We start from the raw sequence: 22,056 nt of genomic DNA on the forward strand, positions 1-22,056 counted from the left end.
TAGGAGTCATTCTTGATTCCTTCCAGTCTTAAAACCTACTTCCAATCAGTGAATTTCAATGGGTCTACAGACCCAGAATCCTACCATGCCTCACTACTTCTTCCACTAACTCTTCAGGACAAATCACCTCATCTTTTTCCTGAACTGTTATATAAAGCAGACCAAATAATTCTCTTCTAAATAATTAGGCAGATCATATTAACTCTTCTGCTTTAATTTCTTTCAGTGGCTTCCTGTCTTCCTTAGAGTAAAATGCAATGGCTTTACATGACCTAGGCCCTGGCTATCTCTCTGGTCTCAGCTATCACTGATGATCTTGCTTCTACTCTATTCCAATCACATTGGCCTCTCTGCTATTCCTGGAAGAAGCGCAGCATGCTCCCACCCCAGGGCCTTTGCATTTCTTATTTCTCTAACTTTTCCCCAAAATATGTTCTCCCTGCTAGAAAATAAGTTCCACATGGGTCAGGAGTTTTGTCTGGTTTTCCATCTTATTCCTATGGTTATATCTTTAACTCCTAAAGTGGTACCAGACACCATACTTCAAGTATTCCCCTAAAAGGCACTAAATAAATGTTTGTTGAAACTTGTTCTTATCCAGGTGTCTAACGTCCCTATGTTCTTCAAGTATCTGCTTCAATGTTACCTTCTGATTGCCCAAATAAAACTGTACCCTTTCTCTTTCTTTCACTCCTTCTTATCTAGTTCTTCACAGCTCCCAACACAATCTGACATTAAATTAGGTATTCAGTTATTTCTTATCTGCTTCCTTCACTAAAGGGATCATCAGCCTACCACTGAGTTCCTAAGCACACAGTATCTATCTGTTGGATGAATTAATAAGGCGGCTATTCGCCTAGGTATGGCTTGTCTTTCAGCCTTATCACATAGTTCCTTCCCTTCTATGTACCTCCAGCACTGCTTAAAGCACTCAGTATTTTCTTCTCAGTTCAGAGTTGTAAATATCTATCAAAGGACAAATTAAAGAACAGTGAGAAGATCTGAAACCTTGAAACATTAAACCTTGAGTTGGGGACTGAGAGAGTTCACTTGGGCAAGATGATTAGGCTAGCCAAAGCAACCGAATGAGGTAGAAATAGTTAACAGAAAATAGTTCCAGAAGGCAGATTTAGCGATGCCATAACAAAGCACAATCCACAAGGCAGAATATAAGGCAAGACTGCCTTGCTTCTGAGCTCCCATCACTGAAAAGGCTCAAGCAGAGCACATTTTATTGGTATATATGAATCCTGTACAGGATAAATAAGTAAAGGTAAGCTTCCTTCTACAATTTTATGGTTGAAAGCTTAAGTATTATACTCTAAAAATATAATTAAATCTTCTAAGCATTGAACACTCTTGCATTTAAAATATTTTACAATTAAACTAGATTTGACATGATCTTCCTGACAATTCTGTATAAGCTCTAAGTCTATAGATAGCTCAAGGTCATCACAAATAACATAAACTTATAACTACAGAATTACTTTTGAATTTCATTCTTTTATGATTAGACATCACTATACTACTGCACATCTATAAAACTGAAAGTTTCTTTGAATTTAGTCACTAACTATATATGTAATTAGTGACAGAGCAAGGGAAGTGTTGCTAGGCAATGATGGCCCTAATGAAGAAGGGCTGTTGTAGCCTGAGGGTAATGCAGTCTATCTCCAAATGACAGGCGAGGCGGAAGTATCATCTAACTACTTCTTAGCACCTTCGACACAAGGGGGCTGAATTCGCCTTCTGCTGGCACAGCTCTTTCACAAACATTCAGAGATGACAGAGATTGCTCCCACCCAATTACAAAGGTTTTGATTAAAATGCCTTCCTTATGATGGACCGTATAGAGCAAAATGAGGAGTGGGGAGGGGGGAGGGGGGAAGGAAAAATAATAGAATGAGACAAGCATCATTACCCTATGAACATGTACGATTACACGAATGGTGTGACTCTACTTTGTGTACAATCAGAGAAACGAAAGTTGAACCCCACTTGTGTACAATGAATCAAAATAATAAAAAAGAAACCCACTTGAAAAAAAAATCAAGATTGAATCTACCTTGAGACATGTAACAAAGGCCTTTATTTTGCTTTCGACTCGTGTATATGATTTGGAACTATTAAGCTGGTATTTAATCTAGGCTATATTACTCCAAAATGCTATCTATATTACCTGAGCAGACTCCTCTAGCATCATTGCCTATTTAAGGAAGAATAAAGCACTGATAAAAATAACAGAATGAGACAAATATCATTACCCTATGTGCATGTATGATTATGCAAATGGTGTGACTAAAAAAAAAATAAATAAAATAAAAAAAAATGCCTTCCTTTGTTCCCAGTTGTTACTGGCATTTTAAGCATAAAAATTATGGTAATCATCTGCTTAAAGGTTAAAGGTTTGTGTTTACATTTCAGGAAATATGCTTGAAGAGTGCAAGAGAGTCACAAAAATGTCAGACTGACATAAATAAATGGCATGTGCTTATTGTGCACTTTAAATGGAAAAGTTCCTAAACTGGATTAATGTTTCAGTTTATACCAGTCCAATAAGTAAGGATATAACCTCCTTGAAGACTGAGAAATAAAATCTTAATCTTTATTTACAAAATGAAAGTTGTATTTTTTTAGCCTTTCCTGCCATTAATTCATACTTACAGACTTTTCTGGAAAAATTTAAAATACATTTTTATTATTAATATTCAAAGTTGGTCATAGGTGTGATGGGGTGACAGATCTGGCTCCATGAGAATGTAACAGGCCAGACTATAAGGAAAATGACTGGACAGACTCCATTTTGCTCTGAGACTCCATGTTATGTAGGAAATAAGCTTCTCCCATGGGAACACCCCACCTCTGTACCCATTATCAGTTACTTAGCGTGACATGTTTAGCAATACAAAATGACAATTCTTATGTAATGAAAAATTGCTCTCTTTTGATTCCTATTGCCCCTAAACAATGCACCATGTGAACAGTGATTGTGGGGATGTTAGTAACCATTCTTTAGTTTGTACCTAGGTAAGGGTCGTTTTGACTCACTTCCCCCTGTTGATCTCATGATGTTACTTTGTAATTTCGAATCATAGCAAACAGACACTTATGATTGATGTGATTTTTGGTATGAAAACCCCTACAACCCTATGGTCGGGGCTGTTCTCCCAATAGCCATTTTTTGGGGCATTGTGTGAGACAGTCAGCCAGCCAGCTTAATAAAGACTCTCAAATTTGGACTTCTCAGTGGTGATCGGTCTGTTCTTAAGTTGCGCCCCATAACAATAGGTCTTAAAGCAAAACTATTTATTTTGCATCACCAAATAGAAATTAAAAATTTACATTTCTGGAATCAATATCACATATACCCGTTTCCTTCCCTACTTTTCCTCTATCAAACTTCTTTTCTTAGACTTTTCTTTGATGTGTCAAACAAATTTTCTTATTTTACATGGAATTTATATAGTAAATTATTTTAGGTGAAATTTTTAAGATCATGATGATTCAATTTGCCCTTTACAGCTTAAAGAAAAGTAAAAACTTAGAAGGTATTTGTGACGAAAAATCAAATTATGAAAAAATTATTTATTAAGATTTCAACTGACATGTAGGATAAATATAAGAATAAAATATTACTTCCATCTAATTGAATCCAGATTAATTAGGCTATAAACTATTTTACTACACAAAGAATATACTGAACATCAAGAAACCAATTAATGTTCTCTGTCAATGTATATGTGAATTAAAGAAGTGAGAAAATATGTCAGCTAAAAAAACCTGAGAACAAAGTCTAGTAAATGATAAATAGATTTCCTAAAATAATAAACCAATGCTTTTCTGTAGGAATAGACAGAAACCAACAGAAAACAGAAAACTAATGGAAATTTTCAGGAAAACTTGTAGTGTATGAAATCTTATACTCCAGAGGGATCAGGACACTGGAGAGACCCTCTCAAAGGGCAGTGATCTTTACAAACTGAAGAAGGAATAACTGCTTGCATGGTCTTCTCATTCATCAGGCAATCTTTTGATTCTAGACATGGTAACAATGAAGACTTTAAGAAACAATTTGTAGGGCTGGGGTTGTAGCTCAGTGGTAGAGCAACTGCCTCAAATAGATGAGGCACTGGGTTGGATCCTCAATACCACATAAAAGTAAATAAATAGAATAAAGATATTGGGTCTATCTACAACTAAAAAAGTTTTAAAAAATAAAGCATATGATAAGAAGATAATATGTCAAAAGAAAAAATAAAGAAAAAAACAGGCATCTTTATTTATTGAACAAGGGAAAGTATAGTTAGCTTTTAAATATACATCTCTAAACTTGACAATTATACTAGTTCAGGAAAAAACTTATCCAAAGATCACAGAAGTTAGGCAGATGCTTTATTATTAGGCAGAGAGATGGGTGGCAGCTCATCTCAAAGAAGGGCTAGTTTAGTACCACTGTTTACTTACTTGGTCATGCAGTTTCATTGTATATCTATGTGGCAAAATTATAAACATAAATACATGCCTTAAGGGTCACATCTGGAACTGTGCTTTGATAATCATTATCTATTAACTAGCAGAGCAGAGATGACAAGAGAAATTGCCAGACTGAAGGACTCTGATGGTGAATTTCAGTCCATCGTATCATTCTTTCCTTTTTTTTTTTTTTTTTTTTTTTTTTCATTTTTCTTCCAGTGCTGGGGATTGGGATTGATCCTAGGGCCTCACACATGGTAGGCAAGTTCTCTACTATTGAGCTATACCCTTAGCTCCCTCATACCATCATTCTTGAGGAAACAAGAAAAACTTAAGCTATGGACTAAGATCTGTAGAATAAGATTGGATGATGCTAAGAATCAAACAAAGAGAATCCAAAATGAAACACAGAAAAGTTCCAACATGTTTGGAAGCCAATAGATTTCACAAAACAAAGACTTTTAGAGGGGAAAACAAAAATAAAGGGAGGGGGCTGGGCTGGTCAAAAAAGGATCCTTGATCTGAATGAAGACAAAGATTAAATAGATAGCAAAGCCACAAGAAAAAGTCACATTAAGTTAGGACATGAAACCCAGGGAATTCAGGTTTATTCACCTACTCCATGGACATATATTGAAGAAATGCTGTGTGCCACATTCTTGGGTTCCACATCTGTGGATTCAACCAACTGTAGACTAAAACTATTTTTTTTTAAAGAAGCATCTGTACTGAATATGAATAGGCTTTCTTCCTTGTTGTTATTGCCTAAATAATGTAGTATAACTACTGACATAGCATTTCCATATTATTAGGCATTGTAACTAATCTAGAGATGATTTAAAGTAGGTTATGTACAAATATAATGCTATTTTATAAAAGGGACTTGAACATCCGGACTGTGGTATTTGCAGTGCATCCTGGAATCAATGCTCCAGATATTGAGGGGCAACTGCCTTAAAAAAATGAAAAAACAAAAAAGAAGACAGAAAGAAAAAAAAAGATGTAAAGATATACTGGGTCAAAATATCTCCAAATGATCAAAGAGATGGACACTGCTTATTTCCTCTGCTCACACTCTGTTCACCTAAGGTATCAGCATATGCCTCTAACTTTATTCACATCTCTGCTCAAAGATCACCACCCCAACACTCTGCTCCATTTTCATCTTAGCATTTATCAGCCTGTTTCATTGTAAGTATATGTTTGTCTCTGCTCCAATAACATACAAGTTCTAAGAAGACAGGAATTATCTCTATGCACTGATGAATTCTTAACACCATAACTATGTCTGGCATATAATAATTATTTCAATAAATATTTCTTATAACAATTATTAATTTGATTTATAGAAATTACCAATAACAGAAGTATAGAACTTAAGAAAATATAGAACTTAAGAAAAAGGAAGAAAATGACGGCTCATGTGGGGTAGGTTGAAAGAATGAAGAAAAATTTGTAGAAGCCTAGGGTTAATGTAGACACAAAGAAATGTCCTGAAAAACATAAATTTCTGACCATGGTGACCAACCTCAAGAAAAAGGTTTTTTTTTTTTTTTAATTTTAAATGTTTATGTTAGCTTAAAAGCTACAGAGGGTTTCCTTTATGTTGCTACCTAACCCATCTTCTTAGAGCATGCATTTCATCATTGACACAACTGTCAAGAACTGGGCCCTTCTACATAGAAATCTAAAACCAAACTCTCTCCTTGAATTTCAAAACTGTTTATAAAGTGACCTGAGACAATCTCTAAAACACAACTTTTCAGCATGTACGAGAACCCCAACCACAAAGATCTGCCAGATTATAAGCAATATCTGTTTTACTTTCTACAAACACTTAGCATAATACTAAAGAGTTCAGGCACTTCATAATACATAAAAACACACCTTCATAGATAGCTGATTAGATGACTGGCTTCAACTTTATGTAACAAAGGAATTAATTCCAGTTTATTACTTACCAAATCAATAAGGCTTTCTTGTATTCTGTTGAGAGTTGTTCTTAGTCTACTACTACTAAGACCGAGTCCTGTTGATTCCAACTAAAAAAAAAAAAAGAGCATAGTTACATCACTCTAGAGATGATTTTGCGAATGATAAATCCTAAAATTAACCAAAGTATTTGATGAATTTCCAGTTATTTAGCCTTCAGAGGGTTTCCAAAAGGTATTAAAAAATTCCAACACATCAAGCAAAGAAGTCAAACCTTGGCCCTCAAGGGAATCAAAGAACAATTTACTCATGAGCAATCTTATGAATTAATAAGAGAATTTCTTCCCACAAGTTATTACCGTAAGTTACAAAGCTTAAGGTTTTAGATACTTAAAAGATAGTATCCTCTATTGTACTTAAAGTATGCTTCAGTGTGTTTACCTAAAAGAAAATGCAGAATGTTGCTAAATTTATTTTTCTTATACAAATTAGAGACAGCCTAAATCCTCATTCAAAAATCAATCAAATTTTCTTAGGCTCAGTAAACATTTCACAGTATAGAATTCTATTCATTATCACAAAGCCAAAGCACTTACAAAAACATGCACCCAAGGGAATAAATAAGAAGAGTGACTTGATTGCTAAGACATGAAAAGTTGGTGAGTCAGTTCTTGGTGTAATAGTTCAAATGATGAAAATAAATTTGAGAGATAATCATAGATACACAAAGATATTTGGAAAAAGTTAAAATGTTCTCTGAGCCAATAAATTGGAAACATTATTTATTAAAATGTAATCTTATTAGTATATTCATAGATATATGTATAACTGTGAATATATACCCAAAAGCAGGTATACACATTTATTGTTATGCTTCTTCTCTAAGAATAAAAATGAGAAATTATTTACACATGTCAAAAAGTCTCAAGCTAAAATAGTTATGAGATGACATGGTATAAGAAAACAGGAACTAACTGCTAATTTTATAATTTTATTTTCTCTAGGTTTTATATGCTCATTAATTCATTTTTCTTCCTTTTTCATGAAGATATTATTTATATATAAAGTAATTAGTTTTAAGCATACAGTTTGGTAAATTTTGGTAGTTGTTACAGTGTTGCAAGCAGCATCACAATTAAAATAGAGAATTTTCTCCTCTTTGAAAATGTGCTCATGCCCATTGCACTTATTCTCTCCCCACATTCTTAACCTCTGATCAGCTTTCTGTTACTGGTTTTTGCCTTTGCTAAAATTTCAAATAAATGGAATCATAGTGTGCTGTTTTTTGAGTTTAGCTTCTTTTACTCAGTATGCTTTTAAGATTCAATTGTGCTATGAGACCATTAGTATTCTGCACTCTGGTTTAATATTCAATAGTATACACAAACAACACAATCTGTTTGCTTATTCATCAGTCTCTAAACATTTGAGTCCCAGTTTGGCCTACTTGTAATAATGCCTCAGTGAACCTATGTTGAGGTCTCAGTCTTTGCCTGGTTATATACTATTTTCAGTTATCTTGGGTAAATACTTGTAAGTGTAATTGCTGGGTAATACAATATTTTTAACTTTATCAGGTATCGTCATACTGTTTTCTAAAGTAACCAGAACTTTTGTATTTGCACAAGTAACATGTGAATTTTTGTTGCTCCATGTCATGGACTGAATGTTTGTGATGGTAAAGTCACAGCTGTAATGTGATGTTATTTGGAGATGTGGCCTTTGGGAGATAATCAGGGTTAGATGAGTTCAGGAGAGTGAAGCCCTTGTACAATGGGATTAGTGCCTTATAAAGAAGAGTCAAAAGAAAATGAGCAGAGGAAAGGTCAAATAATGATACAGTGAGAAAGCAGCTCTCCATAAACCAGGCAGAGTGTCCTGGAACTGAATTGGCCAGCATCTTGATCTTGTCTCTTCAGCCTCCAGAACTGTGAGAAATAAATTTCTGTTTTTATAGTTACCCAGTCTATGATTATTTTGCTATGGCAGCCACAGGAGATTACAACACTCCACAAATTTAACACTTTGTGATGTCCTTTTAATTAGCCATTCCAATGGACAGGTGGTGGTACTGCATTTCTCTGATGACCAGTGATGTAGAACACTGTTTTAGATGCTTCTAAGCTGTGCACATATCTTCTTTTGTGATGCTATTTGACCAAATCTTTTGCCCATTTTTATACCGGATTCCTTGTTTTCTTGTGGAGTTCCAAGAGTTGTTTACACAGTGTGGAAACATGCCCGTTTTCAATGTGGTTTGCAAGATTTTCTCCTACACTGACTTGCCTTTTTGTATTTCTGTCTTTAGGAAAGTCAAAGTTGCTAATCATGAAGTCCTTTTCTTTATGGCTCATACTTTGTATGTCATTTTAAAGAGGCACATGCCCGACTAAAATGCCACAGAGATTTTTTCTGTGTGTGTGTGTGGGGGGTGTTAACTGAAGTTTTGTGGTTTTGGATCTTATCTGGGTTTTATAAACAATGAAAGCATTGAAACTTTCATCATTGAATATTATTAACTATTTTATGGAAGCCCATAATTTGGTTAAAGAAATTCCTTGCTCTTACTAGTTTTCTGAGTTTTTAAACCACAGAAGGATATAAAACTTTTGTCAAATGCTTTTTACAAATATTTAAACAGTCATGTGTTTTTCTTTTAAAGAATATTAATTGGTGAGTTATATTGATTCTGGAATAGATTTTAGGCTGTTAAATAAATTCTGTGGTTTCAAGATAAGTACTACTTGATCATGAGTAAATTTTCTAAAACCTTAAGAATTTCTTAAAATGTATGTGTACAAGAGATACTGGTCTGTTATCTTTTCTTGTGTCTGTCTGTTTTAGGAATGAGGATAATATTGGCAACAGAAAACAAATTATCAAACCTCTTTTCCTCTATTCTTTGGCATGTTATACAGCGTTAATGCTTTTTGAAGCTTTTTACTTATAAATTTAAATTCATTTAAATGATAAATAACTACTCCAGTTTTCTTCTACTTCTTAGGTCAACTTTTGTAATTCAAGTTTGCCAAGGAATTCGTTCATTTCATCTAGTATGGAAAGTTCATTGGCATAAAATTGTTCATAATATTTCCTACAGTTCATTTAAAGTCTGAAGTATCTATAGTGGTACTCTCCATTCCATTTTTGCTATTGACAGTTTACCCTGTTACTTTTTCCTTATCAGTATGATTAGCATTTATCAATTTTATTCATATCTTGTAAGAACCATTTTTGGTTTTACAGGTTTTTTTCCCCTATTGCTTTTGTTTTCAATTTCTTTGATTTCTGCTTTTATCTTTATTACTCCTTTTTTCCTGCTCATTTTGGGTTTAATTTGTACTTCTTTTTCTAGCTTCTGAAGTTGGAAATTGTAATCATTAACTTGAGATGTTCTTTTCTGCTATCAGCATTTTACAACTAGATACTTTCCTCTGCGCATTGAGTTAGCTGCATCCCACCTATATTGTGTTTTCATTATTATTTGGCTGAAATTTTTTCTCATGTGATTTCTTCTTTGCTCCAATTATTTGGAAGTGTACTGTTTACTTTTGAATTATTTAGGGGTGTGTGTGTGTGCATGCGCATGTGAATGCTCAGGACACTAGGCAAGTACTGTCCCACTGTGCTACATCCCCAGCCCTAGTTATCTTACTGTCATGGATTTCTAACTTAACTACATTGTCATCAAATAGTATGCTGTGCATTATTTCAATTTTAAAAACTTATTAGGCTATGTCAATGGCCCAGAATATGATCTATCCTGAGAAACGTTACCATGGGCACTGGAAAAAAATATTTATCCTGTAATTTTTCTGTCATTTTTTGGTATGTTGTCTCACATATATCATGTAAGTCTTTATGGCTGATAACACTGTTCAAATCTAAGCATTTGCTGATTTTGTCTACTTACTGTATTAGTTATTATTTGTTAAGTCTCCAACTATGACTGAATTTTCTTTTTCCCTTTAATTCTATCAATTATTGTTTTTATCTATTTTGAAGCTGTTATTAGGTACTTCCCACTTATATTTTTCTTGAATTGACCCTTATATCATTACTACTCTGGTAATACATTTTATTAGCAGATTTAGTTTACCTGATATTAATATATTCACTAAAGTCTTCTTAAGCTTGGTATTTATATGGCATATCTTTTTCCACCCATTTGTTTTTAACCTATGTGGGCTTTTCTTTTTTTTTTTTTTTTTTTAACATTTAAGGTATGTTCTTGTTTTTAAGTGAGATCTTTGTTTTTAATCTGTCCAATCAGCGGGTGTCTGGTCCATTAACATTTGATGTAATTATTAATTGGGCCTGCATCTATTATTATATGTTATATCTGTTTTTGGTTGTTTGGTATTTCCTTCCTTGCTTTTTGTAACTATATGTGAATAATTTCTGTGATTCTATTTTAATTTTCCTATTGGCTAAAGAGTTAAAGTTCTTTTCATTATTTTTCATGGTTGTCCTATAGATTATAATATATATCCTTGATCTGTTGCAGGTCATTTACTGTTAACAATGTTCTGCTTTAGATAATATACAGAAATCTGTAAATGCTCAATTCCATCTCTCCCCATATGCCTTGTTATGGCTATAATATATAATATATGTACACATATTATGAACTCCAGAGGACAAGGATTTCAGTTTCAAACAGTTACATGATTTATAAAAGAAATTAAGTAAAAAAGAAAAAAAATGCAGTCTCTTGCATTTTCCCAGGGTGACTCCATTCTCTTCATCTTTTTCTTAAGACCCATGTTTTCATTTGGTATCACTTTCCTTTAGTCTAAACAATTTCTGTGAGGGGACAATCACTAGAATCATCTGTCATTATCTTGCTCTGCTTTCTCTCTGAACATTTTCCTTTTGGATTTCATATGTATCTCTTGTGACAAATTCTCATTCTTAAAAAAAAATTGACTTATGTATAAATGTATGAATTTAATTTTCATTCTTAAATGGTGCTTGTGGATCTCAAGTTCTGGATATACAGGTTCTCTTTTTTTTTCTGTACCTTAAAGGTATTATTTAACTCTCTTCAAGTTTCCACAGTCTCTTGTGGGAAGTCAGCTGTTGATCAGATATGGGTTCCTTTTGTATAAGACGTCTATTGTGGTTTCAAGAATGTTTTCTCATGATGTGTACTCTACTGTATGTAGTCTCTTTGTGCTTGTTCTATTTGCTATTGTTTAGCATCTTATGTCTGCAACTTTTTTGGTCAGTGTTTCTTCACGAATTTTTTCATTCCGTCACTTTCTTCTCCATCTACTATTTCAAATAACTTACGTTTAACCATTTGAAATATCTAACATGTCTATAAGACTGATCATTTCTATTTCCCAATAATTCTTTATATTGTTTACTTTGAATAATTTCTATTGACTTCTCTTCAAGTTCACATTTCTTCTTTCATGTCTATTTAGTTAAGTACATTCAATCATTTTTTCCATTTTTTGAATTGTATTTTCAGCTCTAAGATGTCACTTTGATTTTTTTTTATTACTGCCACTATTAGAACTTATTTCTCTGCTGACATGCTCATGCATTTAAAACATGTTCTTTTTTACTTCATTAAAGACAGTCAAAGTTTTATTTCATTGAGGACAATTCTTTTAAAATCCTTCTATCTTAATTCTAATATCTTGGCATCAGACTAGATCTACTTATTTACTTTTAATTTTTTAACCTAACTATGCATTTCACTTTTTTGATTCTATGGATCTGAATATTCTAGACTTTGTTTTTTCTTCTCTCATATTTAATATTTCCTTTAGTTTCAGTATGCAATTTTCTAAGCTGGTCTTAATTATAAACTCTTATGCAGCAGCTTTGGTTTCTGTTCAGATCTTTTTTCTTTGACTGGGCTGTAGTTAGTCTGTCCCACAAAAACATGGTTCATAGTTTAGTCAAATATAGGTAGTAAATTTGAACATCTCTTCTCTAGTTCCTTCCCTTCTCAGTTTCCTCCATTCTTAGCAGTGTCCCCTGGATTCCTGGCTCTTCTTTTCTGGTCAGTCCAGTGCAATAAAGACGGCAGGATTTCCCATGCTTATCTCCCTTGTGTGCCACATGGATTGCACAAAGCCCTGGGCTAAAAGCCATAGGCATAAAAATTATGCTTAAAGCTACTCCTTCTCCAACCTGCACATTAACATGAACTCCCCACCGCAGTCTATCTGCTTCTTCTGCTTACTCTCCAGAATCCTCAAACAGTTGGCTTTTGAATAACATCCAGGTTTTTATAGTTGTTTTCTGCAGGGAATGTCATCCAGTAACTTCTTGGTCTCTCATACCTGGAAGTGGAAGTTAACTGATCTCCTAAAAGTTTAGATACTCAATCACAGACTGTCTACAAGGAAACAGTTTTATTAATGAAAGGTAATTAAATTTATTTAGAATTACAAACTGTTGCCAAGTAAGAATGTTCATAAGACCTACCTGAAAGCAAATCATTAGTACACTGAGCCCTGAGCCCTGAGTTTCCACTTTCTGTTTAGTACTCTGTGAAGGTAAGCTACAGAATGACTGGTCTCCGTGAGAGCATGGGAACAGTTAAGACCAAGAAAAATGTAACTCAAGAGAACAATGGAAAGATTGGGGCGAGGCAAGATGAAGCAATACTAGGAATAACATTACAGTAGAATTTAATGGCTTAGATATAAAACTGAGCATGGTATAGTGGGTTATAAGCAGTTCAGTGAGGAGCCAGAGCTTCTCGAAGAATAGTGTGAATAGGAGGAAATCTCTGGACTAATGCATACAGTGTCCCCACGTACCACTGATGATTTTCTAGAAGCCAGACCCCCAGAAAAACACGCTTATAATTCCTCAAGAAGCATCCAAATAAATTCACTCACAGCAGTCCCTTTCTTCTGGGAGAGGAGCAAGTGCAACCATACATACTTCTTCCTATTCCACCCACCATGTGATTCTCTCTCCCTTCCTACCAACTAAAACTCAACAGTTAATAAGGCAATTTAGGGAGTGTTATTTGGAGGCAATCTGGAGTACATATGTACATATTTATTGGTCTGTTTTTATAAATATGGGAACTTCTAGGGTTTCTAATGGGCTTGAAAAGCTTATTCTCTTGGGAAATCAAAAGCTATTCTTCAACTTTGTATATATACATATGCTTATTTGTGTTTTTATTGTTTTCCTCCAAAAGTGATTTAAAATAGCTATGAAGAATATAACCTGACAAAGAAAACAAAACGACTTTAACAAAAACTTCATAAAGCAAAATATAGACAGAGAAGTGAAATGGACTGTTTATTTTTATAAATTTGTTTAGAAAACCCCTTTCAAAGACATTCAAAGTCTTTGAGTATTTTTTGAATTTTGTAGAATCAAAAATAGTAGGTCCAAATTTTAAGCTATTCTATTTGAAAATGTGCATCTTTTCAATATTTGCTTTGTAGCTAAAATTTAATATTAATAAATGTAACTTAAAACAGAAAAAGCCTTTCTTAAAAAGTACAAGTAAACTAGGTACAGTAGTGCACACCTGTAAACCCAGCTATTCCAGAAGGCCAAAGCAGAAGGATCGCAAGTTTGAGGTCAGCCTCAGCAACTTAGTGAGACTCTGTCACAGAATAAAATATAAGGACTGGGAAGGTAGCTCGGTGGTAGAGCACTTCTGTGTTCAGTCCTCAGTATGTATAAATAAATAAATAATGAAGGTAAGAGGAATAGGAAATGCTATATTTACTCATGCATACTTTCTCATATATATATATATATATATATATATATATATTTTATACTATGCAAACTATTCCTAATATAACCTAGACAGACACCAATGTTAAAGAAACTCTGCTAACAGTTAACTGTTTCAATATAATTAGTTTGTGCTGAGACTTACATAGCTGAAAATGCATTTAATGTAAAATAACACATTAATGTATTCTTTAAAACATAACCCATCTTAATTAAAATACACAATATATTTTACAATAAGCACTTAACAATGCTCCACTAACCTTCTCAGATTCTAATGAGCCCCACTTGCAAACGAATTCATGCCAGTATAAATCAGCTAGAAAGTCACGACCCACACCAATTAGACAGCCAAGAGATTTTAAAAGATCCTATTTTAGCATATTTTATCAATAATATTATCCCAAACTGTTCTGTACAATATGGTAGTCAATAGTCATATGTGGCTATTATCTAAAGATAAATTAACTAAAATTAGATACAATTAAGAATTCAGATCTTCAAGTCACATCAGTCACACTTTGAGTGCTCAAAATTCATGGGTAGCTACCTACACTGGGCAATGCAAATACACAACACTTCCAATTAATGCAAAAATCTCTTGGATAGTACTGGTCTGGAGCAATAATTTGGAAGACAGAGTAAGATTCTGTAGAAGGCTGAAGTTCTGACATGGAGATAAAACTCTATAATGTCTTCCTCTATTAATATTTATTTAGTGAGTTTCCAAATTCAGTGATAATTGGTACCCATTGTTAAGTAACATAAACTCTGTGGCAACACTTCGTCTCTTATTATATTAGCAATCTTTCTAAAGAACATTTGTCAAAATTAGGAACACAGGAAACTCATATCCTATATAAAAAGATCATCTCTTTGATGCACTTGTGATCACTGGATATGAATAGTCATAAAATGAATGTTAATTATAAATCAAGATTTATATGTTTTCAAAAGGAAACATGGTATTAGAAAAGATAGCATTATGCTACAATCTATGACCTAGTGGGATGTTCTTAAACAGAAAACTGTCAAACATCCATGCAACACACATAATAATTTCCAAATGTGAAATTTGTTCAAATTTCATGGTATTCTCCATTAGGAGTAGAAAAAGATAAACTCAATAACAGTTCTGGGAACACAAAAAGGAGGTGCAAGAAACATTAAGTCTGTCAGAAATACATTCAATGAAAGAACTTCAATTATTTTAATAAATACTTGTTACATTTGGGATGTGATATTGACTATTAAAGTTGTTAGTCAAAATTTAAAGTTTCATTTAATATGTAGTAAGTATACACAAGGCCACATTTAAATAAAGTAACCTGAACATTTTTCATTGTGAAATATGTCAAGATTAGAAAGATGTTATACTTTTTCTGCCAAAAATTTGAATAACATACAATATGCTTATAAGATCAAAGCTTAAAATTAATATTTAAATAAGGCAATTACACAGACAGAAAGCTGATATTAATAATTTGTACCAATATAATTCTCAAAATAATGTTATCTAAGAATGTTATGTTATATAAGAATACAAATTTTACATTTAAAAAATGAATAAACTTTAAAAGAAGCACTTTCTCTCCAAAGTTTGACTTACTGAATCATTCCGGCCAAAAAAGGTATATATGGCATACAAGTAATAATCAAATAGCTGAGACATGAAATGGATAACATCAAAGGCAATTGGCTTAAGAATGTTCATCATCTGCATATATTTCCCTGAAAAGAAAAAAAAAAAAATATCTGTTAGCCTACAACTACGAAAGAATAAAACACTATCTGAAAATACTTAAATAAAGTGAAATATTGCCTCCTGGGTCACATGAGCCTTGTTTCAAGTATTCAGTGGTCACATGTGGCTGGTGGCAACTATATTACCAGCAGATATTATAAACAGTTCCAACATACTGAAAAGTTCTACTGGACAGTACTGATGAATGATACCTACTACAATGTTTTCCTATTGTATTATAAAATTACATTTTACTATTTGTCAAAATTTTACAGAACTCCTATGCTCTTCTACAAATGATGCTCTACAAACAACACAGTTCCTCTTTTCTAGGAGATTCCATAATATAATTTCCTTAGCCATGTTTTAGTGTAATAAAGTAAAATACAAAATACTTGAGAAAAAGTGATTTCACAATCTTACATACACAGCAAAAGTAAAACAGCAAGAGGAAAGAGGAAAGAGGACACAACCATTGTCCATTCCCTTCAACTCTAGCCCTGTTGAACTCTTGTGTAAGAGCCAAGAACATTTCTTTATAACCACAGAGACAAGAACATGCTCTTCATTCCTTCCTTTAGGAGATGCCAAAATTCTATTCTTTTCCTCTAAACATATAATCAGATAGTCACAAGAAAAAAATTTAACACCGAACATCTACATTTATAAACTTGCTACTATATTTTAAGGGCACAAGATAGATGGGCTGAACCAAATAACAACTACTTAATTCTGTTTTCTTTTTTTCCCTTCCTATGGGAAATAATATAGGGAAAGAAGCCTATCTATTAAAAATAGCATGACTCAGAAGAAAATACACTAACTGCAGTAGAAGAAATGAAAAATTTACTATCAAAACCATCTCTATACCTCATGTCTTAATTTATGTGACAATTCTAACACATACTTAAGCAACTCATATTCTAGTCTTACTCCTGTTTATAAATCTTTTGTTTCAGAGTCATCTTTTGCAATTAGTTTTTATGTTCTGACATTTAAAAAAATATTAGAAAGAGGGTTGGGATTGTGGCTTGGTGGTAGAGCACCTGCCTACCATGTGTGTGGCACTAGGTTCCATTCTCAGCACTTCATAGAAAAATAAATAAATTAAAGGTCCCTCAACAACTAAAAACAAATTTTTTTTTTTAATTTTAAAAAGATATGCTCCTAAAATATTCTGGATAATTCTGCTGATATTTCCTCAAATATAAACATAGTTACCTAAGCTGCAACTAGTTAACACATCAAACAATGTAACACTGTGAAGAAAAAATGAAAAAATATTTTAAACAGTAAAAGAAAAACAGATGATTAAGAAGAATGCAAATAACTGAGCTGATACATATGAAGTTCCTCTTCATTTCTATTCAGATTAATCAATGCTCAGATACTTAGTCTTAAGAAAAGATATAAAAATGAATTATGAATAGGTAAAGGCTATTTTTATTTTTTGTAAATGTACATTCAAAATAAAAATGATTCCCTGTTCTTCATCCCTCTGAAAAGAAAATCTAAACATAATATTTATTCATTCAACAAATACTTTTTGAAGACTTCCTACATATCTGGCCTTGTGTTAAGGTACAAGGACACAGAGACCCTGCTCTCATATCTTAAAAGGTTATACCTGGGAGGTAATGTTCAAAGAGGAGGCTGTGAGTGGATTAAACTGCATGAAAATGAAGACTGTCTACCCAATCCAAGGGAGAATAGCAGAGTTCTTCGGAGGCTGAAGGAGGATTATGTACCTCCTGAGTTCTTATTCAATGGACGGAAGATTTTAAAATGAATTGAGCTCAAATCTAAGAAGAGAAGGGGATGTAAAGACAAAGAAAGAAAGAAAAGGAGAAATCTCAAAACATTTCTAGAACAGGGGTTGGCAAATCCTTCCTATAAAGTACCCAACGGATAGTTCTGCCTTTGCATACCACACAGTCTGTGACTCTGCTGCTCTCTGCTTTGACTACTCAGCCCTGCCACTGCAGCATGAGCAGCCACAGTGAGTAAACACATGAGCATGAATATATTCTAATAAAACTTTGGTTCCCATTATAGGCAGCCAGCTTGACTCTGGCCTACATGCCACAGGTTGCCAGCCCCTGTTTTAGATGGCCGACCTTGGACAGGAACAGGTTGATGGAAAATACAAAGTATTTAACCATAAGAAGGCCACAGAGAATATGGACGATACCCACAGAATAGTGACTGCTTAGAGTCAAGTTGATACAGTTAGAGTGAAAAATAGGACTCAAAGGGATGAAATGGCAGGTACACATGCAGGACTGACAACATCAGTCTGTAAGCCCCCAGCCCTGGCCCCTCTACCTGTTAGAGGCAAAGGTTGCCACAATTTACTCACAGACAAAAACAAAAGAAAATAAAAATCCTTAGTCGCTCCTCTGTAAAAAGAAGTATATAAACAAACTGACCTCACCAAAAAAAATTGAGAAAGCAAACTTTAAAAATAATAAATCAGGAAAGCTTAGGCTTTTGGATTGGATATTGGCACCAGAAAATAAAGTCTACCTCATTCTGGGATTTTGGGGTTCTGTCACCATAAAGTAAAGGCTGCCAGTAAGTTCCCCCAGTCTTGCCCTGTTCCACAAAACCTACCCAAACAGAATTCCTATTGAGGAGAGAGAGTCAGCTCAGACACAGCTCTAGTTACTCGGAAGAAGAAACCTACAACGACTGGGCAGGCCTGTATCTTAAATGTGCATAGAAAATAAAAAAACAATAGTCAAGTACATAAGAAAATGTGAAGCATAAGAGTAAGAAGAGAAGCTGATCACAGAGGAAGCAGAATAGTTCAAGCTAAATAAGAGATGTAATAATTACACAAAACCCATAACACTAGAAACACAGAAAATGGCTCTTAAAGATTAAAAATATCATTTTTAATATCAAAAAATTAAATAAAAGGGTCAAAAAGAAGTTTCCAAAAAGGGTCAAGAAAAAGACAAGAATACAGAAAACAGCAGAGCAAATAAGATAAAAAGAACAAATTTAAGAGACACTTGAATAAAGGAGAGACAGTGAGAGAGAATGAGAACAGATAAAATAGGTAGAAATTTTTAAAGAAATACTGGTATCAGTCATAAGGAACACAAGAGCCCTGAGACTGAGAGTCCACAAACTACTGAACATACTTAATAAAAAAGAACTCACACTCAGACACATCAACATAGAATTCTAGAATGTCAAGGGGAAAAAAATAATAAAAGCTTTCAGGGAAAAAGGGAGGGCAGGGAGAATAGAAATCCAACCACAATAGAACAACTAGAATGCTTAGAAGTTTCAAAGTTCTAAAGAAAACAATTTTTAATCTACAGTTCTATCCATAGATGAACTGTCATTCAAACCAAAGAGCAGAATGAAGATATTTTTCAGACTGATACAAATTCAAAAACATTTACCTCTCACCATTCTTTCTTAGGAAATAACTAGAAGACAAACAGATCCAAAAAAATCACCTCCACACTGCTTTCAGGAGGCAACTGGGTAAGTGTCTCCTGCTTTTCTTTACAAGTTCTTCCTTAGTATTCAATTTGTTATTGTGAGATACACTACCTTGATAAAAATATAAACACAGTGCTGAAGTAAGCCTGCCTGGTTTAAAACACGTGCTCAGTAGTTCAGGATGTAGTTCGGAAGAAACTTATCTCATATAGCCCAGATGACCAGGATAGACACCTCTTTCCCAGATCATCTACTGCAAGAGGTCTGTCCTTCCTCCATCCAGGCTGTGTGATATCCTTTCTGATCCATGAATAATTCACTTTGTTCAGGAATGAGATTTAATATGCATGATTTCCTCCACGGGATGTGAAGCATGAAAGTTAGGAGCTTACCAGCTCTGGGATAAGAGCCTGTGCTTTCCCACTTACCAGATGTGTCACAAAGTCAAGCTCTCTTTCTGAGCTTCAGTTATTTGTTGTGTAAAAAGGATATTGTGAAGAATTCATAAGAAAATACATGTGAAACATTTAGCATATGACAGATACATAGCTAAGAAACTGCAGTTACTACTACCATCTTAAAAAAATTATAATTATGATGGTCAATAGGGAGAAGTATGGGATGTTAAAAAAAGGGAAGTTAATCTAAGCTGCAGATGGGGAAAAGTTTCACAGGGGCAACACTGTTCAAACTCTCTTACCTCAAGTCTAGATGGTGGGGAAAAGACAACAAAAGGACTGGCAAAGAAACCAATCAAGTAATAGGATGGCAGAGACTAGAAACAAGAGAAAGAACAGAGGGCTGCCACGGCCAACTCATCAGCAGGAGGCATAAGGAGGAGGGAGGTTACCACAGGGAAGGTGGCCCAGGGTAATTCCAGGTCTGACTGCACCTTCGAGGAAAAGGGGATACACAGGGGAAGAGAAGAACTGGAAGTGTGGGGAAGTTTAATTTCTTTGAACATCGTGACAAGAGAGGAAAAAGGGTTTCTCCAATAGTCAAGGTTTTAAAAATTAAGGTTTGTCAGTCCAATTCACACTAGGAACTTACAAAAGTAAAAAAGTACTTGGCTGAGTGGTATAAACGCAAAAAATGACCATCTCTCTTCTCATCTCTAGGAGTTTACAGTCTGGTGAGGCAAGAGCAAAAAAAAAAAAACAAAAGAATCTGAGTTGGAAAAATGTCCATTACTCTTGTTACATTGCACTACTCCAAGAAATCATCAATGGACATAAACAGTTTATAAAGGCATAAGAGCATATATAAAGACAAACTGCAAATGATATAAATGAGGCCTGAAGAAAAGGAAGGAAGAGTCCAGCTTGCCAATTTAGAAAAGCTATTGAACAATGACCTGAAGAAGGAAGTGAAAAATGAACAGGTCCGTTATGTTAACCAAAGTGCCTGGCTGCTAGTTTTTATTCTATTGTTTGATCATTATGCCTTAGCCCCATAATCCTCCAATACCATTTCCTTGTGACATGCACTAAGGGATTGCACGTTTTAGATTATTCTCTCAAAACATAATGTTGCACATCCACAGCTGGAAACTCCAAAAATATTTTAAAACTGCTTGAAAAAATAAATATACATATTATAGTAACCTTGTCCTATTATGATAATTATAATATTAATGCATTAATATTGAAATGTAATCTAAAATGAGAGATTTTTCCATAAACAGCACACCTGGAAATTCTCTTAAAAAGTTTTAATTTTAATCCAGGTTTTAGATTTTAAAAATAAAAAGTACTGTAACACTTCTATAAGATTATACTTATGATTTCACTGAACTCTATAACTTGATCCAAATACTTGAAATAGATTATTTTGAAAACAATTGATGTAATTACATTTGTTAAAAAAAAGAAAAAAATATTTGAATTATTTTCCTGTTATTTAAGCACATATTGTTTTACATTCTAATTATGAAAAAACAAAGAAATCAGTGATTTTCAATTTGCTCCCTGGACCAGATGCATCAACCACCTGGAAGTTGTTAAAATATAAGTTTTCTCGGGTTACACCACAGACCTACTGAATTAGATGCAAACAATGTTTCAACTCATATCACCATTTGAGAATCAATGGCTTAAATTATCATAAAAGACTAGCTTGGCTTTTCTCCTTTCTGGCTAGGCTCTTATCCTTTGGTTTTCAAGATCTTCTCTTTACCTCCTAATTTTTTCCTGTCTCTTTACCTTTCATTCAGGACCTCCTTTACTGGTTTCTCTTGCTTTCTGCCCCTACAGTGTGTCCATATCCACTGTTGTTTCCCAGGTTTCTGTGCTTTGTTGTATTGTGTTCAGGTGCTTTTATGTACTATAGAGATAGAAGGGTCATAGTGCTTCTTTCTATCTGATTATGAACCCAAAGTTTAAAAGGTACTGATAAAGTAAACTCACCCACTAACATCGTTTTAATATTTATATCAATGACTCAAATAATTATTCTAAAAATCTTTTTTCTCCTGACTTTAAATCCATTCTACTTATCTTACCTACAGACTGTTTCTACTTGTGCCTCATTTGGTACCTCTACTTGTCCAAAACCTAATTCATCAGCAGCTCTCCAAACCTGGCTTTCCTCTTCTTTCTTTTATTTTAGTTATGGCATTATAAGCGGCCAATTACACAAACCTAAAATTTAAGAGTGATTTCTCATGCCTAATTCATCAATCTTGTCCTGTATTTCTAAAATCTTACAAATCTATCTTC

General features: G+C 33.8%; 1 protein-coding gene across 2 annotated transcripts in view; it reads right to left on the bottom strand.

Moving 5' to 3' along the window:
* Vps50 (VPS50 subunit of EARP/GARPII complex) overlaps positions 1 to 22,056 on the bottom strand; it is a 123,850-nt gene that overhangs the window by 18,771 nt on the left and 83,023 nt on the right. For both annotated transcript variants that reach the window (XM_047561503.1, XM_047561504.1), the window contains exons 21-22: positions 15,746 to 15,867; positions 6,435 to 6,515 (exon numbers count right to left, since the gene is read on the bottom strand). In XM_047561503.1, the coding sequence (XP_047417459.1) occupies positions 6,435 to 6,515; positions 15,746 to 15,867 (203 nt within the window). The remainder of the gene's footprint in view (positions 1 to 6,434; positions 6,516 to 15,745; positions 15,868 to 22,056) is intronic.

This window comes from Sciurus carolinensis, chromosome 8 (assembly GCF_902686445.1).
Source record: "Sciurus carolinensis chromosome 8, mSciCar1.2, whole genome shotgun sequence".
NCBI lineage: Eukaryota > Metazoa > Chordata > Mammalia > Rodentia > Sciuridae > Sciurus > Sciurus carolinensis.